This window comes from Schistocerca nitens, chromosome 2, assembly GCF_023898315.1.
Source record: "Schistocerca nitens isolate TAMUIC-IGC-003100 chromosome 2, iqSchNite1.1, whole genome shotgun sequence".
NCBI classification, from domain to species: Eukaryota; Metazoa; Arthropoda; class Insecta; order Orthoptera; family Acrididae; genus Schistocerca; species Schistocerca nitens.
This window is the reverse complement of record NC_064615.1, coordinates 389,623,056-389,642,159: the sequence shown is the minus strand read 5'-3', so window position 1 is coordinate 389,642,159 and position 19,104 is coordinate 389,623,056. Positions and strand designations below refer to the sequence as shown.

General features: G+C 42.1%; 1 protein-coding gene across 1 annotated transcript in view; it reads right to left on the bottom strand.

Moving 5' to 3' along the window:
* LOC126234415 (uncharacterized) overlaps nucleotides 1-19,104 on the bottom strand; it is a 96,953-nt gene that overhangs the window by 22,075 nt on the left and 55,774 nt on the right. Inside the window, exons 3-4 of the mRNA XM_049943105.1 lie at nucleotides 7,769-7,833; nucleotides 4,396-4,431 (exon numbers count right to left, since the gene is read on the bottom strand). Of these exons, the coding sequence (XP_049799062.1) occupies nucleotides 4,396-4,431; nucleotides 7,769-7,833 (101 nt within the window). The remainder of the gene's footprint in view (nucleotides 1-4,395; nucleotides 4,432-7,768; nucleotides 7,834-19,104) is intronic.

Sequence of the window (19,104 nt, the reverse complement as noted above, 5' to 3'; positions counted from 1 at the left end):
GGGACAGGCAGTTATACAAATTAACTGCAAATGGGGTGATGTGCACACTGTGCGAGAGGAGATGTCACGTACGTTAATTAGCGATTCTGGGCAAGTCATTTACACCAGGGTGAATTCGTTATACTTTTTCAGAACATGGAGCTAATTTTCACTACTTATATCAGTTATTTGATACAAGAGATTTCAAGCGTTATGGTCTGAAGTGACTCCAACCAAAATACTGAAAACGTAGTGGCAAAAGTAAAGATTTAATGCGGCAGCTGCAGTAACGTAATTACAGTAAACCATAACTGCTTTTCTTCCCTTATGAGTAACCCATTTTTGTCGACAGCTAAATTAATAGTTCACTCTTAACAGTGTTAATTAATACTTAACTCTGAAGTATTTTAACAAAAACAGTTTCAATTTTTATATCACAAACTAATATTAAAAAGAAAATAAAGTACCCATTGTTTGAATAATTGTATCAAGGTCACCATCTTGAGTGTTAGTGATTAGTGCCACACTGAACAATGACACGTGAGCGTTTACCGTGGTACTTTAGTGTATAACATTACTGGGCGACGATTGGTGCTTGGTGCATTTGCTGACATGTGGCATTAAGACTGAGGGTGGAAGAAGCCAGCATCGACAGCCAGCAGAAGTTGCATCGAGCATGGAATGGACCAGGTATCTTGCAGAAATGACTGACAAATTATCATTAGTTATGTTGATGATCAAAATCTTAAAATAGCAAATTCTGAAGTGTCCAACTTTAGAAGTAGGAGCAGACTGAGTTTATTTTGGAACCAGGTATCTTCCACCGCAAACGGTAAAATTTTCGGTGGGCATGCCATTTTGTTTGGTTGGCCAACTCTGGTTTTGAGTCCTGCAAAACGTACCAAAGAATACTGTAGCTAGGAACATTCCAGTTCGTTGTTACATTTCAATGTCTCTCTCAGAATATAGATCTCGGTGTTGAATAAGCTTGCAAATTTTCTGGTTCCTGAGCAGAGCTATGGTTCCACCATAGACACATGGTAGCTTGAAGGTCAATAAATGATGAGTGCTCACTTCCACACAAGTATAAGTTTGGGGGAGACGGGGGACGGGGGGAACTTGCCTGAAACATTATCATCTGGCGAAAAGTGTTGTTTTCGATCTTTTGGGTCTCTCCTTATACAGATATACTTTACACCTATGATGTGAAACCACGTGAAGTTCATGAAATCAAAAATTTCTAGTGTTCAAATTTCAATGGTCCTCAAATATAATCTCCATTGTACTTCAATTCTACACGTACTGTCGTCATCCACTTACCCCATACCTTCTATCTTCACAGCGATTACAGCTGTATTTTAAATAAACGCTGCTCTGTATTTGCCTTCTGGAGTTTTCTATGACTTTTGTTACCGTATCTCACAATGTGAAACGAATTATATCGGATTTAACCAATAATATCAAGATAGAAAACCAATGAAAATGATGAAAATTCGGTTATATGACAACAGAACTAATAAGAAAGTTTATGTATGTATCCATGGGAATATTCAGATCTATGAGCCAAATATCTAAGAAATATGTGAAAATAGTTCAATATCAATATAAGAGATGTGTTGACAAATATATCTTTGTCGTTGTCATCATTATTATCATTCACTTCATATTTACTGAAGTATGAAGAACTGCTTCAGTTGTAGGCACCGCTGTTGCTGCATCTTGTTTCATGACATCATCTACCCACTTCGGGTTAAGTTGGTGTTTTGGCTGCTCTTATCTGTTAATTTCCCGCAGAGCTACATTTCACCATACACCCCGATTCACATGGTTAAATGTCCCTCCCACCTGCACTTAATTAAGTGAATGACATGAACATTACAGATGTGTTGTTCAGGTAATCATAGTTTACTAAATATAGCCTGTCTCTGTTATTATTAAGGGGAATGGTTACTAAACTATTCAAATTTTGTGGATTTTTCTACTTTCACAAGTATTCTGAAACTACTGTTGTGTAATCCTTCTTTGTAGCTTCCTCCTGTTTGTCATCTCTACTGACAGACAATTAGCCCCATAGGTAATTTCCTATCTTTCTATTGGAATAGCTTTACTTGTCTCTTGGCTTTACTTTTGGAACGCTGTTATTTTCATTATTGAGGATATGTGTTTCTGATCAACTTCTTGTACAGCACAAAATTTTAAAAGTAATGGGGAATGCTTGTAAAATTGGTTGTTAGTAACCATGGCAACTGATGTTGAATTAAGTGTGGTGATAACCAAGCATAAATCTCTATTTCATTTTATTTATGGTTTTGTTGTTTTAATCGTCTGTCTTCAAAATATCCAATGTACTCTCATTTATCCTACTGAAAATGTTCACAAATAATTTTAGTTTATGTCGGCGTCTTCCACCACGTTCCTGTTACTGTTTCCTTCAGACTCTCACCACACCTTTTCTCTTCATACATGCAACATATTTCACTGTGAACATAATCACCCGTGTTAGGTACTGCAATTTTCCTGTAGATGAGTATGACCTTAATTTCCTATGACATGGAAAACATTAAATTTAATATGGCATACTACCTTTCAATGAAATTTTGTAATATACAGTTCTTTTTATTCTAATAACAAACAGCAAAAATTAAAATTTTAGTTCCACATGATCATTTTCAAGTTAAAGATGAACATTTGATATGTTTTTGTTTTGGATCATTTTTCAGTTTTGTGTTTTCAGTTGCTGTATATGAATTTCTCCACTGATGACATGTTCTTAATTGTATGCCCTTCTTTTGCACCAAAATCCCCTTTATTGTGAATGTTAGTATTTTCATTTCAGTCTTTAAGGTTTCAGTTCAGCTTGTTGTCACCATTATACACTCCTGGAAATTGAAATAAGAACACCGTGAATTCATTGTCCCAGGAAGGGGAAACTTTATTGACACATTCCTGGGGTCAGATACATCACATGATCACACTGACAGAACCACAGGCACATAGACACAGGCAACAGAGCATGCACAATGTCGGCACTAGTACAGTGTATATCCACCTTTCGCAGCAATGCAGGCTGCTATTCTCCCATGGATACGATCGTAGAGATGCTGGATGTAGTCCTGTGGAACGGCTTGCCATGCCATTTCCACCTGGCGCCTCAGTTGGACCAGCGTTCGTGCTGGACGTGCAGACCGCGTGAGACGACGCTTCATCCAGTCCCAAACATGCTCAATGGGGGACAGATCCGGAGATCTTGCTGGCCAGGGTAGTTGACTTACACCTTCTAGAGCACGTTGGGTGGCACGGGATACATGCGGATGTGCATTGTCCTGTTGGAACAGCAAGTTCCCTTGCCGGTCTAGGAATGGTAGAACGATGGGTTCGATGACGGTTTGGATGTACCGTGCACTATTCAGTGTCCCCTCGACGATCACCAGTGGTGTACGGCCAGTGTAGGAGATCGCTCCCCACACCATGATGCCGGGTGTTGGCCCTGTGTGCCTCGGTCGTATGCAGTCCTGATTGTGGCGCTCACCTGCACGACGCCAAACACGCATACGACCATCATTGGCACCAAGGCAGAAGCGACTCTCATCGCTGAAGACGACACATCTCCATTCGTCCCTCCATTCACGCCTGTCGCGACACCACTGGAGGCGGGCTGCACGATGTTGGGGCGTGAGCGGAAGACGGCCTAACGGTGTGCGGGACCGTAGCCCAGCTTCATGGAGACGGTTGCGAATGGTCCTCGCCGATACCCCAGGAGCAACAGTGTCCCTAATTTGCTGGGAAGTGGCGGTGCGGTCCCCTACGGCACTGCGTAGGATCCTACGGTCTTGGCGTGCATCCGTGCGTCGCTGCGGTGCGGTCCCAGGTCGACGGGCACGTGCACCTTCCGCCGACCACTGGCGACAACATCGATGTACTGTGGAGACCTCACGCCCCACGTGTTGAGCAATTCGGCGGTACGTCCACCCGGCCTCCCGCATGCCCACTATACGCCCTCGCTCAAAGTCCGTCAACTGCACATACGGTTCACGTCCACGCTGTCGCGGCATGCTACCAGTGTTAAAGACTGCGATGGAGCTCCGTATGCCACGGCAAACTGGCTGACACTGACGGCGGCGGTACACAAATGCTGCGCAGCTAGCGCCATTCGACGGCCAACACCGCGGTTCCTGGTGTGTCCGCTGTGCCGTGCGTGTGATCATTGCTTGTACAGCCCTCTCGCAGTGTCCGGAGCAAGTATGGTGGGTCTGACACACCGGTGTCAATGTGTTCTTTTTTCCATTTCCAGGAGTGTATAACATATTAACATAATTAACCTACAGACTTCGTCTATCAATTAACCATCCTCTGCAGCTTGTTGTGTGAACCTTTTATATGAATTACTTACACAGTGCGCACTCTGTATTAACTTACCAGTCCCATCTCTTTAGCCATGCATTCTTGAAAACACTGAAACAAAAAACGTGTCTCAGAAAACTCATGAGAAGTTAGATGAAATACTAGTTTTTATGACTCACACTATCAGTTATATAGTTTAGTACAAACCAAAGAAAGAAAAGTTATACACGAACAAAACGATTTTTCTGTTTTTGCAGTCAAGTGAAAGGGAAGGATAAATAATGTATAAAGAAAATTCTTCTCTTTGGGATAAATGAATGCTGGTGGCAATGGTATGTATAAGGCGTTCCAAAGCAAGGTTATTAACGCCCTTACTCAACTAGTTAGATATGAATGCGTGAAAAGTATGCACCAAAGGGAAAATATAAAAAGTTATACTCAGCAACCCTGGGATACTCTCTCTGTCACACTCATACCTTCATACAGAACACCAAAAGACGTAGGCCTCAAGGCAGTTTCAGCATTACGTGTACACATCTCTCGCCTCATGAGCGTACCCAATGCACCCAAGAACACTGTCGAACATGATCGTTCTAGTGATCTGGGTATTATGGTGTAGAGAGGTATGACGTTATATGGACGTATTTACCTCCAAATCTTTCAACACGACACTGACCGGTCAACGTTATTGCGACATGGTGTTCTGTCCTCATGTGCGTTTTATCAATTTGGTCCTGATTTTTTGGATGGCAATAGTTACATAAGTTGCATAGGAAGAGACTTGGCTTTTACTATCTGGTCACCATTATCTGTTGACCACACGCCATATGACGTTTGTGCGGCTGGCAAAAGAGCCAATTTACGTTCAACCTATTGAAACAATTCTGGTCTACCGATGGACACTGTACATAAGTTATTAACGTCTAATTTAAAAACTATGAAACAAAAATTAATCGAACTGGATCCATCTTTCTGAAAAACCCTGCATTCAATGCCGAAGTCGCTTTGACGATTCTGAATAGATGGATTGCGTAACTATAGTGATTAAACAATTAACTTTTCTTACATGGTAACACAGGATTCCTCAAAACGTTTATGTAAACCTTCCATATAAATCTTATTGGGGGCTTAGTTTTTCAGTGTGATTTCAAGTTTCTCACGTTCCTGATATTGTTTCGACGCACTTCAGTCTGAGATTTCAAGGAAAACAGAAATCAGAGAACACCATAGTAATGCGATAACGGATATGATAAATATCTCCCACCCAAATATTGTAACTGCATTTGTGGCGCTTGCAGGCGTGTGCAAAAGTACAGCTGAGGCGTCCATCGAGAATGTAACAAGTGAAAGCTTGGTGCGTCAGTTACGTGTCCCAGGTAAATAGAAATACGAGGGCGGTTCAGAAAGTAACCTCCGATTGGTCACAGTGCGGGTTGTGGGGGGAGTAGCGACGCCATCTGTGCGTTCACGCACTCAACAGGTCAGTCGGCATCAAGCCGTGGTCGAGTGAACGTCGTACCTGCGCTAGTTTAGTTTTTGTGGAAGTTTGAAATGTGTGCTGCAATAGAAAACCCCGCCAAATGTGAAGTGCGTGCTGTCATAAGGTTTTTTACAGCCAAAGGATATTCTGCAGTAGCTATTCATCGTGAGCTTTGTGCCGTGTACGGACCAAGAGTTATGAGTGAAGGAGTTGTCCGTGAATGGGTACGTTTATTTAAAAGTGGACGAGAAAACGTTGCACGATAACGCCCGTCCTCACTCTGCTCGCAGAACAACGGCCCTTCTTGAGTCCTTCAAGTGGGACGTCATCAACCATCCACCTTACAGCCCAGACCTGGCGCCAAGTGATTATCACCTCTTCATGCATTTGAAGAAATGGCTCGGGTCACAGCGGTTTGATGACGACGAAGAGCTCAAAGATGCGGTCACAGGCTGGCTCCAGGCACAAGCGAGTGATTTTTATGCAGAAGGAATTTCAAAGCTTGTGAAGAGATACGATAAGTGCCTCAATCGCTATGGAGACTATGTAGAAAAATAGTGCAAAGATGTAGTTGTAAGATGTATATATTAAAATATTTTTATTTAACTTGGTGTATTTTTTTAAATCAACCAGAGGTTACTTTCTGAACGGCCCTCGTATATAAGTTTATGGAAACTACAGGTAAATACTTCTTACCTTATCGATGTTTCTATTCCAGTTCCGCATTTACACCCGCAAAGATATGATCAATCCAAACATTAGGTATACTAATTTTCTGCTCATCGTGAAAATTTTAACGCAATATCTTGAAATCGTGACACTGCAATCTCACTTTTCTTTCCTCATTGCGGTAGGCCTGAATTTTTCACACAGTTAATCGAGAATTTCACAAGTATTGCCAATTCTTGAAGTTAGAAGTCTTATCACAGATCGAATTACTCATATAGCGTGGCTTGCTTTTATCGCATTCATTTTAACGTCTTGTCTTGCAACCTGACAGTAATATGAAGTTCACTTTTGCAACACACAAGTTAACCTTACCTTCCGTCACTAACGATTATTGATTTTCATGTGTCATTGCTTCCTAATTTTATCGCCGTGACTCAAGATGAGCTGCAAATGCAAATGATTTACAAGTAACACATAATCGAAGTTAGCTTTTAGTAGAACATAGCGGAAAGTGAAATGTGGACACACACATTCTAAACCGTAGGGTGGTTTGGGGTGAAATAACTGCATGCTTTGTGTTATGTAAAACTGGAGCTTTTCGCTTATTTTTCAGATATTAGAAATAAAATTATGAGCAAATAGAACCTCATCCACACAAAGAAACTGATAATGAAATGAAGATACACATAAACGACTAACAACTGTGAGAAGATACACATGCCATTAAGAGTCCACAGGAGTATGTAGTACGTATGAAACAGCCATAAAAATACGTTTGAACCTGCCATCAAGAAGCTACAACCACCCAATGTACTGAAGTATATTACTGAGAATACTTTTGCATACGATGTTTAAGTAATTGAGAGCAGACATTCTTACTGAGAATACAAATGTTTTACATTATAATTGATTCTTTAATGGTAGGCATCAAACATGAACACATTTTCATCTTTAGAGATACAAAGTTTTGTGATGTGTGATGATTAATTGCAACTCATCAATTGTGAACATTAACTCTACTATACTGCAAAGTCATTTAACAGTAAAACAGGTAAGTATTTCAATACTGTGTCCAACAAATTTATTTTATTGAGCTTCTAGTTTCGTGAATTAATTAATCCTTGGACTCTTAAGTACTAAAACTGTTTGTAAATGTAACCACAATATCGAAATCTATGGCTACCTCAAGTTATACTTTAAAAATTCGGCTCTAATTTTGATAGCATCTTAACTGATTTCCACAATCTTTTTAATAGAATAATGCATGTTTAGTCTTATGGAATTGTTAAATACACTTACCCTTTGCGCAACTGAACTCTCATCAGGTAATAAGCCTTTGTTCTTCTGCATTTCGTCAACGATTTCTGGAAAAGTAAGAGAAAATTACTGTTGAAAATAAGGTACATATGATTTTACTGTTTGTTCTACATTCTTCTATAAACATTTCATAAGAATTCATAAATAAATTAGGTAATAATGACTTACAGAGCACATTTGAGCATATTTTTGTATCATATTTTGAACAGATCGTGAGAGAACTATTCTGCTAAGACATATCCTTTGATTTTAATGTGTTTCATGAATCGTTTTCAGCTGTAAAGTTTAGAAATATATTATTATTATTAATATAATTTGCAAAGTTTCTGTTATCCGTCAAAAGAAAATAAGAAATAATAAATTAAAACGACATTACAGATATTGAATGAATCTCAGGAAGAGGGACAAAACTTATTTTCAAAATAAACAAAAGATACTGATGAAAATTTCTTGAGTTTTCAGCAGAATTGAGGTGTCGTATTGTCACTACATTTCGATGTGTTTTTTTTACCTATCGACTTCAGGCAAAGTATCGGTTTCACACCCACTTCGTTTCTTTATAGCCGCTGAACCACATAAACGTCTTCCGAGGGCCCAACAAGTAGCCAGTGATGGGAGGGACCCAGAAAGAGTGGTGGGAGGACCAGGTGCCAAGTCCTGTTGCTGTCTACTTATTCCTTCCACTGCTTTCACATCAAATCGCTGCTGACTAACTTTTGCTAATGTCATATCCCATGCTGACCTCAGATGGAAAGTGCTGACAAGATCGTCGTATATTCTTATTTTTACTGATAGTTTTACGATCGAGTCCCAGAATCCGTACCGTGGCATGGCATCTTTGTGTCCTCCGTTGATACTGCGCTGAGTCACTAGACTTGTCAGTTTGACCGAGGAGAATGCTTTTCACATGTTCTAAACATCTTGCAACCCTGATCTTACGTAGCCAAGAGACTGACCCATCTTAACCTCTACAGAGGAGTCTGCTGTCCAGAGGCTAAAAACGAACGAACTGAATATGAAATCGACACTTCACTTGAAGGTAAGCACCACTGTTCTGACCACAGACAGGCCAAGCACGTCCGACCGACTGCCGTGCCCTCCATCAGCCAATGGTACGAGGGGCGTTTGAAAAGTCCGTGCAAAAATAAAAACTACTTACCTGTTTCGGGTAATCCTTTTTTATTTTTCGACATAGTCTCCTTTTAGACTTACATACTTCATGCAACGCTGTTGTTGATCAGTTCCGAATAATAGGAATTGTCCACGTCTGCAAAAAAGCCATTAGTTGCTGCAATCAGCTCCTCATTTGAATAAAACCTTTGTCCTGCCAGCCATTTCTTCAAATTGGGGAACAAACAGTAGTCTGCGGGAGCCAAGTCTGGAGAATAGATGAGATGTGAAATGAGTTGGAATCATATTTCCATTAATTTTGCGACCACAACTGCCGAGGTGTGTGCTGGTTCATTGTCGTGATGGACAAGGACTTTTTGTGGTCCAATCACCGGTGTTTTCCTTGTAGCTCGGTTTTCAAACGGTCCAATAACGATGAATAATAGTCACCTGTAATAGTTTTACTCTTTTCCAGATAGCCAATCAGGATAACCCCTTGCGAATCCCAAAAGACAGTCACCATAACCTTTCCGACCGAAGGAATGGTCTTCGCCTTCTTTGGTGCAGATTCTCCCTTGGTAACCTATTCTTCTGATTGTTGTTTGGTGTCAGAAGTACAGTAATGTACCCATGTTTCATCCACATTGACGAAAAGACCCTTAAAGTCCTGCAGATTCTTCCTGAACAGCTGCAAACCATCCTTGCAACACTTCACACGATTCAGTTTATGGTCAAGTGTGAGCAATTGCGGAACCCATCTTACGGATAGCTTTCTCATGTCCAAATGTTTATGCAAAATATAATGTTCCGTACCCGGTCATTCGAGATGCCCACAGCACTAGCAATCTCACGCCCCTTAACTCTTCTGTCCTCCATCACCATATCACAGATGTTATCAACGATTTCTGGAGTCTTAACCTCCACAGGGCGTCCAGAACGTTCAACATCACTTGTGCCCATATGGCCAGTCCGAAAATTTTGAAACCACTAATAAACTGTTCTAATGGAAGGTGCAGAGTCACCATAATGTTTATCAAGCTTCTCGTTAGTCTCCTGAGGCGTTTTACCTTTCATAAAGTAATGTTTAATCACCACACGAAATTCTTTTTCGTCCATTTTTTGACAATCACTCGACTTCCTTGCTTCACACGAATGCCAAACACAAAGAAACGGAACAATATAACTGAAACTTGGGGTGCGTTCTTTCCAAAGATGTTGCTAACTAAAGATGACATCGATACGCGCCGGTGGTGCCATCTCTCGTACTTTGCACGGACTTTTCAAACCCCCCTCGTATTATGCGGATGCGGAGTGCAGGCCAGAACATCACAATCTCGGCCAATGTCGAGATAGAAGGCTTGATGCCACCACCACACGGTCAAGTAGCTCCTCAAATGGCATGAAGAACCTGAGTGCACTGCGTTGCAGTCCCCCCACCCCGAAAAATTCCTAACGGCACCAAGAATCGAACCCGGCTTCTCCGAATGGCAGTCGGCTCCGCTGAACATTAACCTAAGGAAGAAGACTCGCCTGAAGATCAAGGCCAGGAAACTCGTCGAGACGTTGCGAAGAACATGATGCTTCGGCTCGACTGATAACCCGAGAATATTTCAGCAATGAAATTCGCAGAGAGAACCTACATTCCAAGCAGCAACAGATATACACTAGTGGCCATTAAAATTGTTACACCACGAAGATGACGTGCTACAGACGCGAAATTTAACCGACAGGAAAAAGATGCTGTGATATGCAAATCATTAGCTTTTCAGAGCATTCACACAAGGTTGGCGCCGGTGGCGACACCTACAACGTGTTGACATGAGGAAAGTTTCCAATCGATATCTTATACCCAAACAGCAGTTGACTGGCGTTGCCTGGTGGAACGTAGTTGTGAAGCCTCGTGTAAGGAGTAGAAATGCATACCATCACGTTTCCGGCTTTGATGAAGGTCGGATTGTAGCCTATCGGGATTGCGATTTATCGTATCGCGACATTGCTGTTCGCGTTGGTCGAGATCCTTTGACTGTTAGCGGAATATGGAATCGGTGGGTTCAGGAAGGTAATAGGAAACGCCGTGCTGGATCCCAACGGCATCGTATCACTAGCAGTCAAGATGGTAGGCATCTTATCAGTATGGCTGTAACGGATCGTGCAGCCACGTCTCGATCGCTGAGTTAACAGATGTGGACGTATGCAAGACAACAACCACCTGCACGAACAGTTCGACGACGTTTGCAGCAGCATGGACTATCAGCTCGGAGACCATGGCTGCGGTTACCCTTGACGCTGCATCACAGACAAGTGCGCCTGCGATGGTGTACTCAACGACGAACCTGGGTGCACGAATGGCAAAACTTCATTTTTTCGGATGAATCCAGGTTCTGTTTACAGCATCATGATGGTCGCATCCGTGTTTGGCGACATCGCGGTGAACACACGTTGGAAGCGTGTATTCGTCATCGCCATACTGGCGTATCACCCGGCGGGATGGTATGGGGTGCCATTGGATACACGTCTCGGTAACCCCTTGTTCGCATTGACGACACTTTGAACAGTTGACGTTACATTTCAGATGTGTTACGACCCGTAGCTCTACCCTTCATTCGATCCCTGCGAAACTCTACATTTCAGCAGGATAATGGTTCAAATGGTTCAAGTGGCTCTGAGCACTATGGGACTCAACTGCTGAGGTCATTAGTCCCCTAGAACTTAGAACAAATTAAACCTAACTAACCTAAGGACATCACAAACATCCATGCCCGAGGCAGGATTCGAACCTGCCACCGTAGCGGTCTTGCGGTTCCAGACTGCAGCGCCTTTAACCGCACGGCCACTTCGGCCGGCCCCGCAGGATAATGCACGACCGCATGTTGCAGGTCCTGTACGGGCCTTTCTGGATACAGAAAATGTTCGACTGCTGCCCTGGCCAGCACATTCTCCAGATCTCTCAGCAATTGAAAACGTCTGGTCAATGGTGGCCGAGCAATTTGCTCGTCACAATACGCCAGTCACTACTCTTGATGTACTGTGGTATCGTGTTGAAGCTGCATTAACAGCTGTAGCTGTACACGCCATCCAAGCTCTGTTTGACTCAATGCCCAAGCGTATCAAGGCCGTTATTACGGCCAGAGGTGGTTGTTCTGGGTACTGATTTCTCAGGATCTCTGCACCCAAACTGCGTGAAAATGTAATCACATGTCATTTCTAGTATAATATATTTGTCCAATGAATACCCGTTTATCATCTGCATTGCTTCTTGGTGTAGCAATTTTAATGGCCATTAGTGTATTATGATATAATTCACGTATTTTTCGGCAAGACGAAGTGGTAACGCGGCAATAGCAAGAACTAACTTGGTCAAGTGACAGGGAACAGTGATACTCCGACGGAAGTAGTGTGCACTGATAGGCCGCAGTGCAAGCATGGCAGGTGAGCGGGGAAAATGTCTTTGTGGGCCGATACGACGGCTTCCGGTTAACGTGGAGAAGGGATTTATCGTACCGGCGGAGAAGGCGATGCAACGTACAGCGATAATGCCAAAGTTGAGCAACAGAATGGTTTGCAAATTACGAAGTAGGGACGCGAAACCGAGGAGAATGGAATTTAAGTTCCTACGCCACAGAAGGAGAAGGGAGGGATTCGCTGTAAGTATTCAATTGACGATATGGACAAATGTATTATTCGGCAATGATTTCCACGCTATTACGAACAATATAAAGAAGTGTCAACTTTGCGAAGCCTGCACAGCTTTCGACGCACAGACCTGAACTTCAAGGCTAGCAAGGAAACATTTAGAAAAATAAGTGCTCTATCTATGACATTTGTTTTTAAAAGGTGGCAAAATTTAGTTATTGTTATGTTATTAGCGAACGAGAAGACGTAGCTGCAGAAAGGGTGTATTACATTAGGTTTTCATGGAACAATGAAGCACTAGAATCAAAGAGGTCAATGGTTTGCTTAGCTGAAACATGGTTTCACACACTCTACACCGTAAATAAATATTGGAGAAATGATACTATGCGAGGAATATTGTCCCATGAAAGTGCAGGTCAGCGTTTAATTGTCGTGCATGTAAGTAGAGAGATGGGTTTCATTGAGCTTTCGTTCACTTCTCATATGTGAATCAAAAACCAAGAGATCGGGGTATCACTCAAAAAGTGGACCATGAACTCATTACTTTATTTATTTAAAGGAAATCACGTTTTATCTTTCTTTGACGAAACAAGATACAGAAATGTTGAAGTATTTTCTAAAGGAATGAAAGAAAACAAACTGGTGACAACTGTGTTATCCTTCGCAGCAGGTTAATTTGAAAATCGTTATACCAAATTTCACTTACGGGAAAACGCTCTCGTCCGCAATCCTTCGCTGCTAACGAAACACTCGGTAATCTAAATGGGATTGGAGGCATCGTCTTTTCGAAACCATCTATATGGTGTTGGGTTAATAAAAACGTTCATACGACGATTAAAAAGACGTGGCAAAGGGTAAGAAATAAAACAAATACAGTTGGTTGAATAAAATTAATGAATACGATCATTTTGATCAAGAATTAAAAGCAATTATTTCCAGCTCACTGTTGGGACGCAAACTGATAACCTGTGGTTCATCTCAACCATGTCGCAATCCACTACGCTACGCCACTAGTTTGGACAACACTACTGAACATGTTGTTTGCGAACGAGAATACATAGTTGCAGAAACGGCATGCTGTATTATGTTTCCTTAATGCTGTGTAAAATCATGCGAAATAGTTTTTCTTGATTACTAGCAAAATCTTTACATCTTGGGAATATTTCTAGGCCCTCTAAGTGTCCTAACTTTTTGGTTAGAATAACGTTCAACCACTGAAACGCTTCGTAGTTACTTTCCACAATGCACGTGATCTGGCGGGAATAATAAAACGTTGTCGTACGGAAAAATTTTTAAACATCTCGTCTTGAACAACCTCCTCTCTCTCTCTCTCTCTCTCTCTCTCTCTCTCTCTCTCTCTCTCTCTATTAAACAAGGAACAAAAGGAACGACTAAGACGCTGATAATCTTGCTTCACAGAGTTGATTAAGTCGGAACAGCAGATCTGCGTAATCTATATGGTTAGACAAGTGGCTTTCGGAAATCGATATTTGATGAGATTATTAAAATAGATTCTGGCCTGACATGTAGACATGGCAGAAATCATTACATTCATATTTAGAAATCAGATTTTCGTCTTTCGTAAATTATGTAGCTTGTAAACGAGGTGATAGATAGGCGGCATGTGACACTAATCCACCTTTAAGAGTACAGGAGTGTACTCCCGTACAGCTTCCACGTACTCGTTTCTCGGGCGTAATCACGACGGTGCTGTCATCATGATGCGACTGCCACTTCGCTTTGCCTAGTAATAAGTGATCCTAAGCGCCCACATTGTGGTAAGGTGGTAGATAATCCCACCGAACACGTATAAATACTGACAAGTGATAACAATCTCGCTACAGTGTGATAGTGGGAGAACTGAATGTGAAAGTAAGAGAAACGTGAAGTAACGATTCGTGAGTGGGAATCTGTGCATCTGATACAAGAAATGCCAGAGGTCAGACGTTAGTAGAATTTGCCGAGAACATAAAAATATTTGTTCTTTTAAAATTCTTTAAGTAGAAAATAAATTTAAAAGTGGACTTCACAATGATAAAATAGAGCCAACACTATAAGCGGACTCTAATTTACCAAAATATAGATCAATTGTACAGGTCTAGAGATTCCTAAGGCACAGGTGCCGTAAGGTCTACAGTGAAAACTGACACAAAGCTAGAAGATTATTTAAGAATAGGAGTTGCACAGGAGTGCATAAAACATTAAGCTGGGAATGTTATAAAATTAAGATTACATATGCATAGACTTAAGAGGCAATTATTCACAAAGCAAAAGCGAAATCATAATATAAGCAATCTTACGTACAAAGAAAGCTAACGAAACTAAAATGGTATCGCTATTGTCTTCATTGTATAGTAATTTATTTGTCGACGGCTTGCTCGTTTAATTTCATTCGTCGTCATAAGAATCTGTAGCGCACTGAAGAAATAAATATTAGGAAAGGTAAAATATTTAAATGAAGGTTATAAATCACAAACATTAACGAAATAGGCAAAGTGCATTCTATGGAATGTATTCGCAGTTGTGAATATGGGCAACCATCGTCTGTGTAAGGGAATGACGGCAATGAAAAGTTGTGCCGGAACGCACAGGAACCCAGATTTCCCACTTATCGTGAGCGGTAGCCTTACCATTAGACTAATGGAGCACGCTTCACGCCCAAACCAAAACTTCCGTATCTCGTCAACCACGTGTCTATAACCTGCACACATTCACCCATTATGCATATTTCCGTACGGGGGAGACATTTTATGTGGAAGTAGCTTGCCCGGTGTCGGCGGCTAAATACGATATTGCAGTGCCTGTGGTATTAAATGGTTCAAATGGCTCTGAGCACTATGGGACTCAACTGCTGTGGTCATTAGTCCCCTAGAACTTAGAACTACTTAAACCTAACTAACCTAAGGACATCACACACATCCATGCCCGAGGCAGGATTCGAACCTGCGACCGTAGCAGTCGCACGGTTCCGGACTGCGCGCCCAGAACCGCGAGACCACCGCGGCCGGCCCTGTGGTATTAACAAGTACGATGCTTCGCACATACATCTGACACTGAAGAAGAAATACGAGTCCGCCATTTCGCGACCAAAACGAAGTGAGCGACTCTGTACCAATAACAGCCAGTGTTTGTTGTGAAGGAAACGTGATGTTCCTATGATTATCTCGCTAACAGTACAGCAATAACTGACACATTACTGAAGTGTTCATAACTAAACGATTTAAAATATTTTGATAAGAGCCTTTGATTGCAAAGTATTTGAAATATGCATTTCAAAAAGATGTTTCATTTTAACATATACGTTCTCAGACAATTAGAGATCCTGAGGGATTCTGAGGACGAATTGTGGGAATACCTATCCCACTTGGCAAACGTAATACACTTTAACTTCCTTCTGCCGCCACATCTAAAGAAAGTTATGGGTTCGAACATGTTTTGTGTGCAATGGAAATATTAAGGCATTCGTGGACGACTACTTTTCATACTTTCCAGAAATTGTACAAATTGCAAAAAGGCTTTTGCTCCCTATATTTTACCTCCGCCAGCTTTAGAATTTGGAAGATAGTATTCCAATAAACACTGTCAAAAGGTTTCTCTATGTCGACAAATGCCATAAACATAGGTTAGCTTTTCCATAACCCATCTTCTATGAGAAGTCGTAGAGTCAGTATTTCCTCGCGTGTTACTACATTTCTCTGGAATCCCAACTGACCTTCCCTGAGATCGGCTTTAACCAGTTTTTCCATTCTTATGTAAAGTATTCGTTTTAGTATTTTGCAGCACTGACTTAGTTCGGTAATTTTCACACCTGTAAGAACGTGCTTTCTTTGGAATTGGGATTATTTTATTCTTCTTGAAGTCTGAGGGTATTTAGACTGTCTCAAACAGCTTGTTTACCAGATGGAAGAGTTTTATCATGCCCGGCTCTCCAAAGGTTATCAGTAGCTCTAACGGAATTTTGTCTAATCCCAGGGCCTTGTTTCGACTAAGTCTGTCACAGCTTTATCATAGTCTTCACGCAATATCATCTCTCCCTTCTCATCTTCCTCTTCGTCCTCTTCCATTTCCATAATATTGCCCTCAAGTAAATCTCCCTTGTATAGTCCCTCTATATACTCTTTCCACCCCAGTCCATATTCACCTATTACTTTCCATTCGCTTCCTTTTTCTACTATCGTATTCCAGTCCCACATGACTATTAAATTTTCGGCTCCCTTAACTATCTGAATAATTTCTTTTATTTCACGATACATTTCCTCAATTTCCTCCTCACCTGCGTGCATAATTGGCATATAAACTTGTACTACTGTGGTGGTTGTGGGCTTCTTGTCTATCTTGGCTACAATAATGCGTTTACTGCTCTGTTCATAGAAGTTTATCCTCGGTCCTATCCTTTGTACTCGTTATTAAACCTACTCCTGCATTACCCCTGTTTAATTTTGTATTTCTAACCCTGTATTCACCTGACCATGAGTCCTGTTCCTCCTGCCACCGAACTTCACTAATTCCCACTATATTAAACTATTACCTTTACATTTCCACTTTTAAATTTTTTGCCTATCTGCCCGATTAAGGGATCTAACATTCCACACTCTGTTCCGTAGAAAGCTAGCTCTGTTTCTCCTGATAACGACGTCCTCCTGAGTAGTCCCCACCAGGAGATGCGAACAGGGAACTATTTTACCTCCAGAATATTTTATCCAAGAGGATGCCATCATCATTTAACCATTCAGTAGAGTTGTATGCACTCGGCAAAAATTACGACTATAGTTTCGCCTTGCTTTCAGCCGTTCGCTATACCAGAACAGCATGGCCGTTTTGGCTGATGTTACAAGGCCAGATCAGTCAATCATACAGACTGCTGCTAATGAAACTACTGAAAAGGCTTCTACCCCTCTTCAGGGACCACGTGTTTGTCTGTCTTCTCAAATGATACCCCACTGTTGCTGTTGTAACTACGGAACGACTATCTGTATCGCTGAGGCTCGCAAACCTCCCCACCAACGGCAAGGTCCATGGTTAATGCTGATATTAATGGCATATTGTATACTAGTCGAAAGAGATCAAGACGGTATAGTCTGTCAGACTCTGAATTCGATTTTGTGATTTCAGATTCCACATGTATTCATGAAGGCCTTTTATGCATTCCTTAAATCACTTGAGTAGAATGCTTTATGATAAGGCCACAGTCGAATTCTTTTCCATCCTTTCCCAATAATAATGCTGTTGCATGACAACGCCCGTCCCCAAACTGCCGATCGGACGAAGGTTGTGCTTCAGCGATTTGGTTGGGAAACACTGCAACATCCTCCTTACAGGTCGGATCGTCAACGTATGATTTTTACATCGTTCACGACCTGAAGAAAGACACGAGTGGACAGCTGTTTCAGTGGGATGAGGAAATGCACGAGCGGACGCTGTTGTCGCTGTCAGCGGACGACCGTGTTCTACGAAACAAGAACGGATCGTTTTGCCTCCTTGTGGGCTAAATATCTTAACGCGTCTGGTGATTATTTTTGAATGGAACCATTCCATGGTCCCCTTGTAGAGGGTGTTCGGTTTTCGTATGGCTGCGCCTATTATTTCAGACCGAATGAAGCGAACTCAGCTTTTCCTACTGGTGCATTTATAGGTCAGGGGCTTTTCTCTTACGTACAAGAGTCGTCGAGAAGCCATGACTGCGGCACTGTCCATTCTCATATCAAAGAGAGCGTTGGTACTGAAATTTAAACTACTCCACTGGCCATTAAAATTGCTACACCACGAATATCACGTGCTACAGACGCGAAAATTAAGCGACAGGAAGAAGATGCTGTGATATGCAAATGATTAGCTTTTCAGAGCATTCACACAAGGTTGGCGCCGGTGGCGACCCCTACAACGTGCTGAGATTCTCATACACAAACAGCAGTGACCGGCGTTGCCTGGTGAAACGTTGTTGTGATGCCTATCGCGATTGCGGTTTATCGTATCGCAACATTGCTGCTCACGTTGGTCGAGATCCAATGACTGTTAGCAGAATATGGAATCGGTGGGTTCAGGAGGGTAATACGGAACGCCGTGCTGGATCCCAACGATCTCGTATCACTAGCAGTCGAGATGACAGGCATCTTATCAGCATGGCTGTAACGGATCGCGCAGCCACGTCTCGATCCCTGAGCAAACAGATGGGGACGTTTGCAAGACAACAACCATCTGCACGAACAGTTCGACAACGTTTGCAGCAGCATGGGCTATCACCTCGGAGACCATGGCTGCGGTTACCGCTGCATCACTGACAGAAGCACTTGCGATGGTGTACTCAACAACGAACCTGGGTGTACGAATGGCAAAACGTCATTTATTCTTATGAATCCAGGTTCTGTTTACAGCATCATGATGGTCGCATCCGTGTTTGGCCACACTGCGGTGAACGCATATTGGAAGCGTGTGTTCGTCATCGCCATACTGGCGTATCACCCAGCGTGATGGTATGAGGTGCCATTAGTTACACGTCTCGGTCACCTATTGTTCGCATTAACGGCACTTTGAACAGTCGCCGTAACATTTCAGATGTGTTACGACCAGTGGCTCTA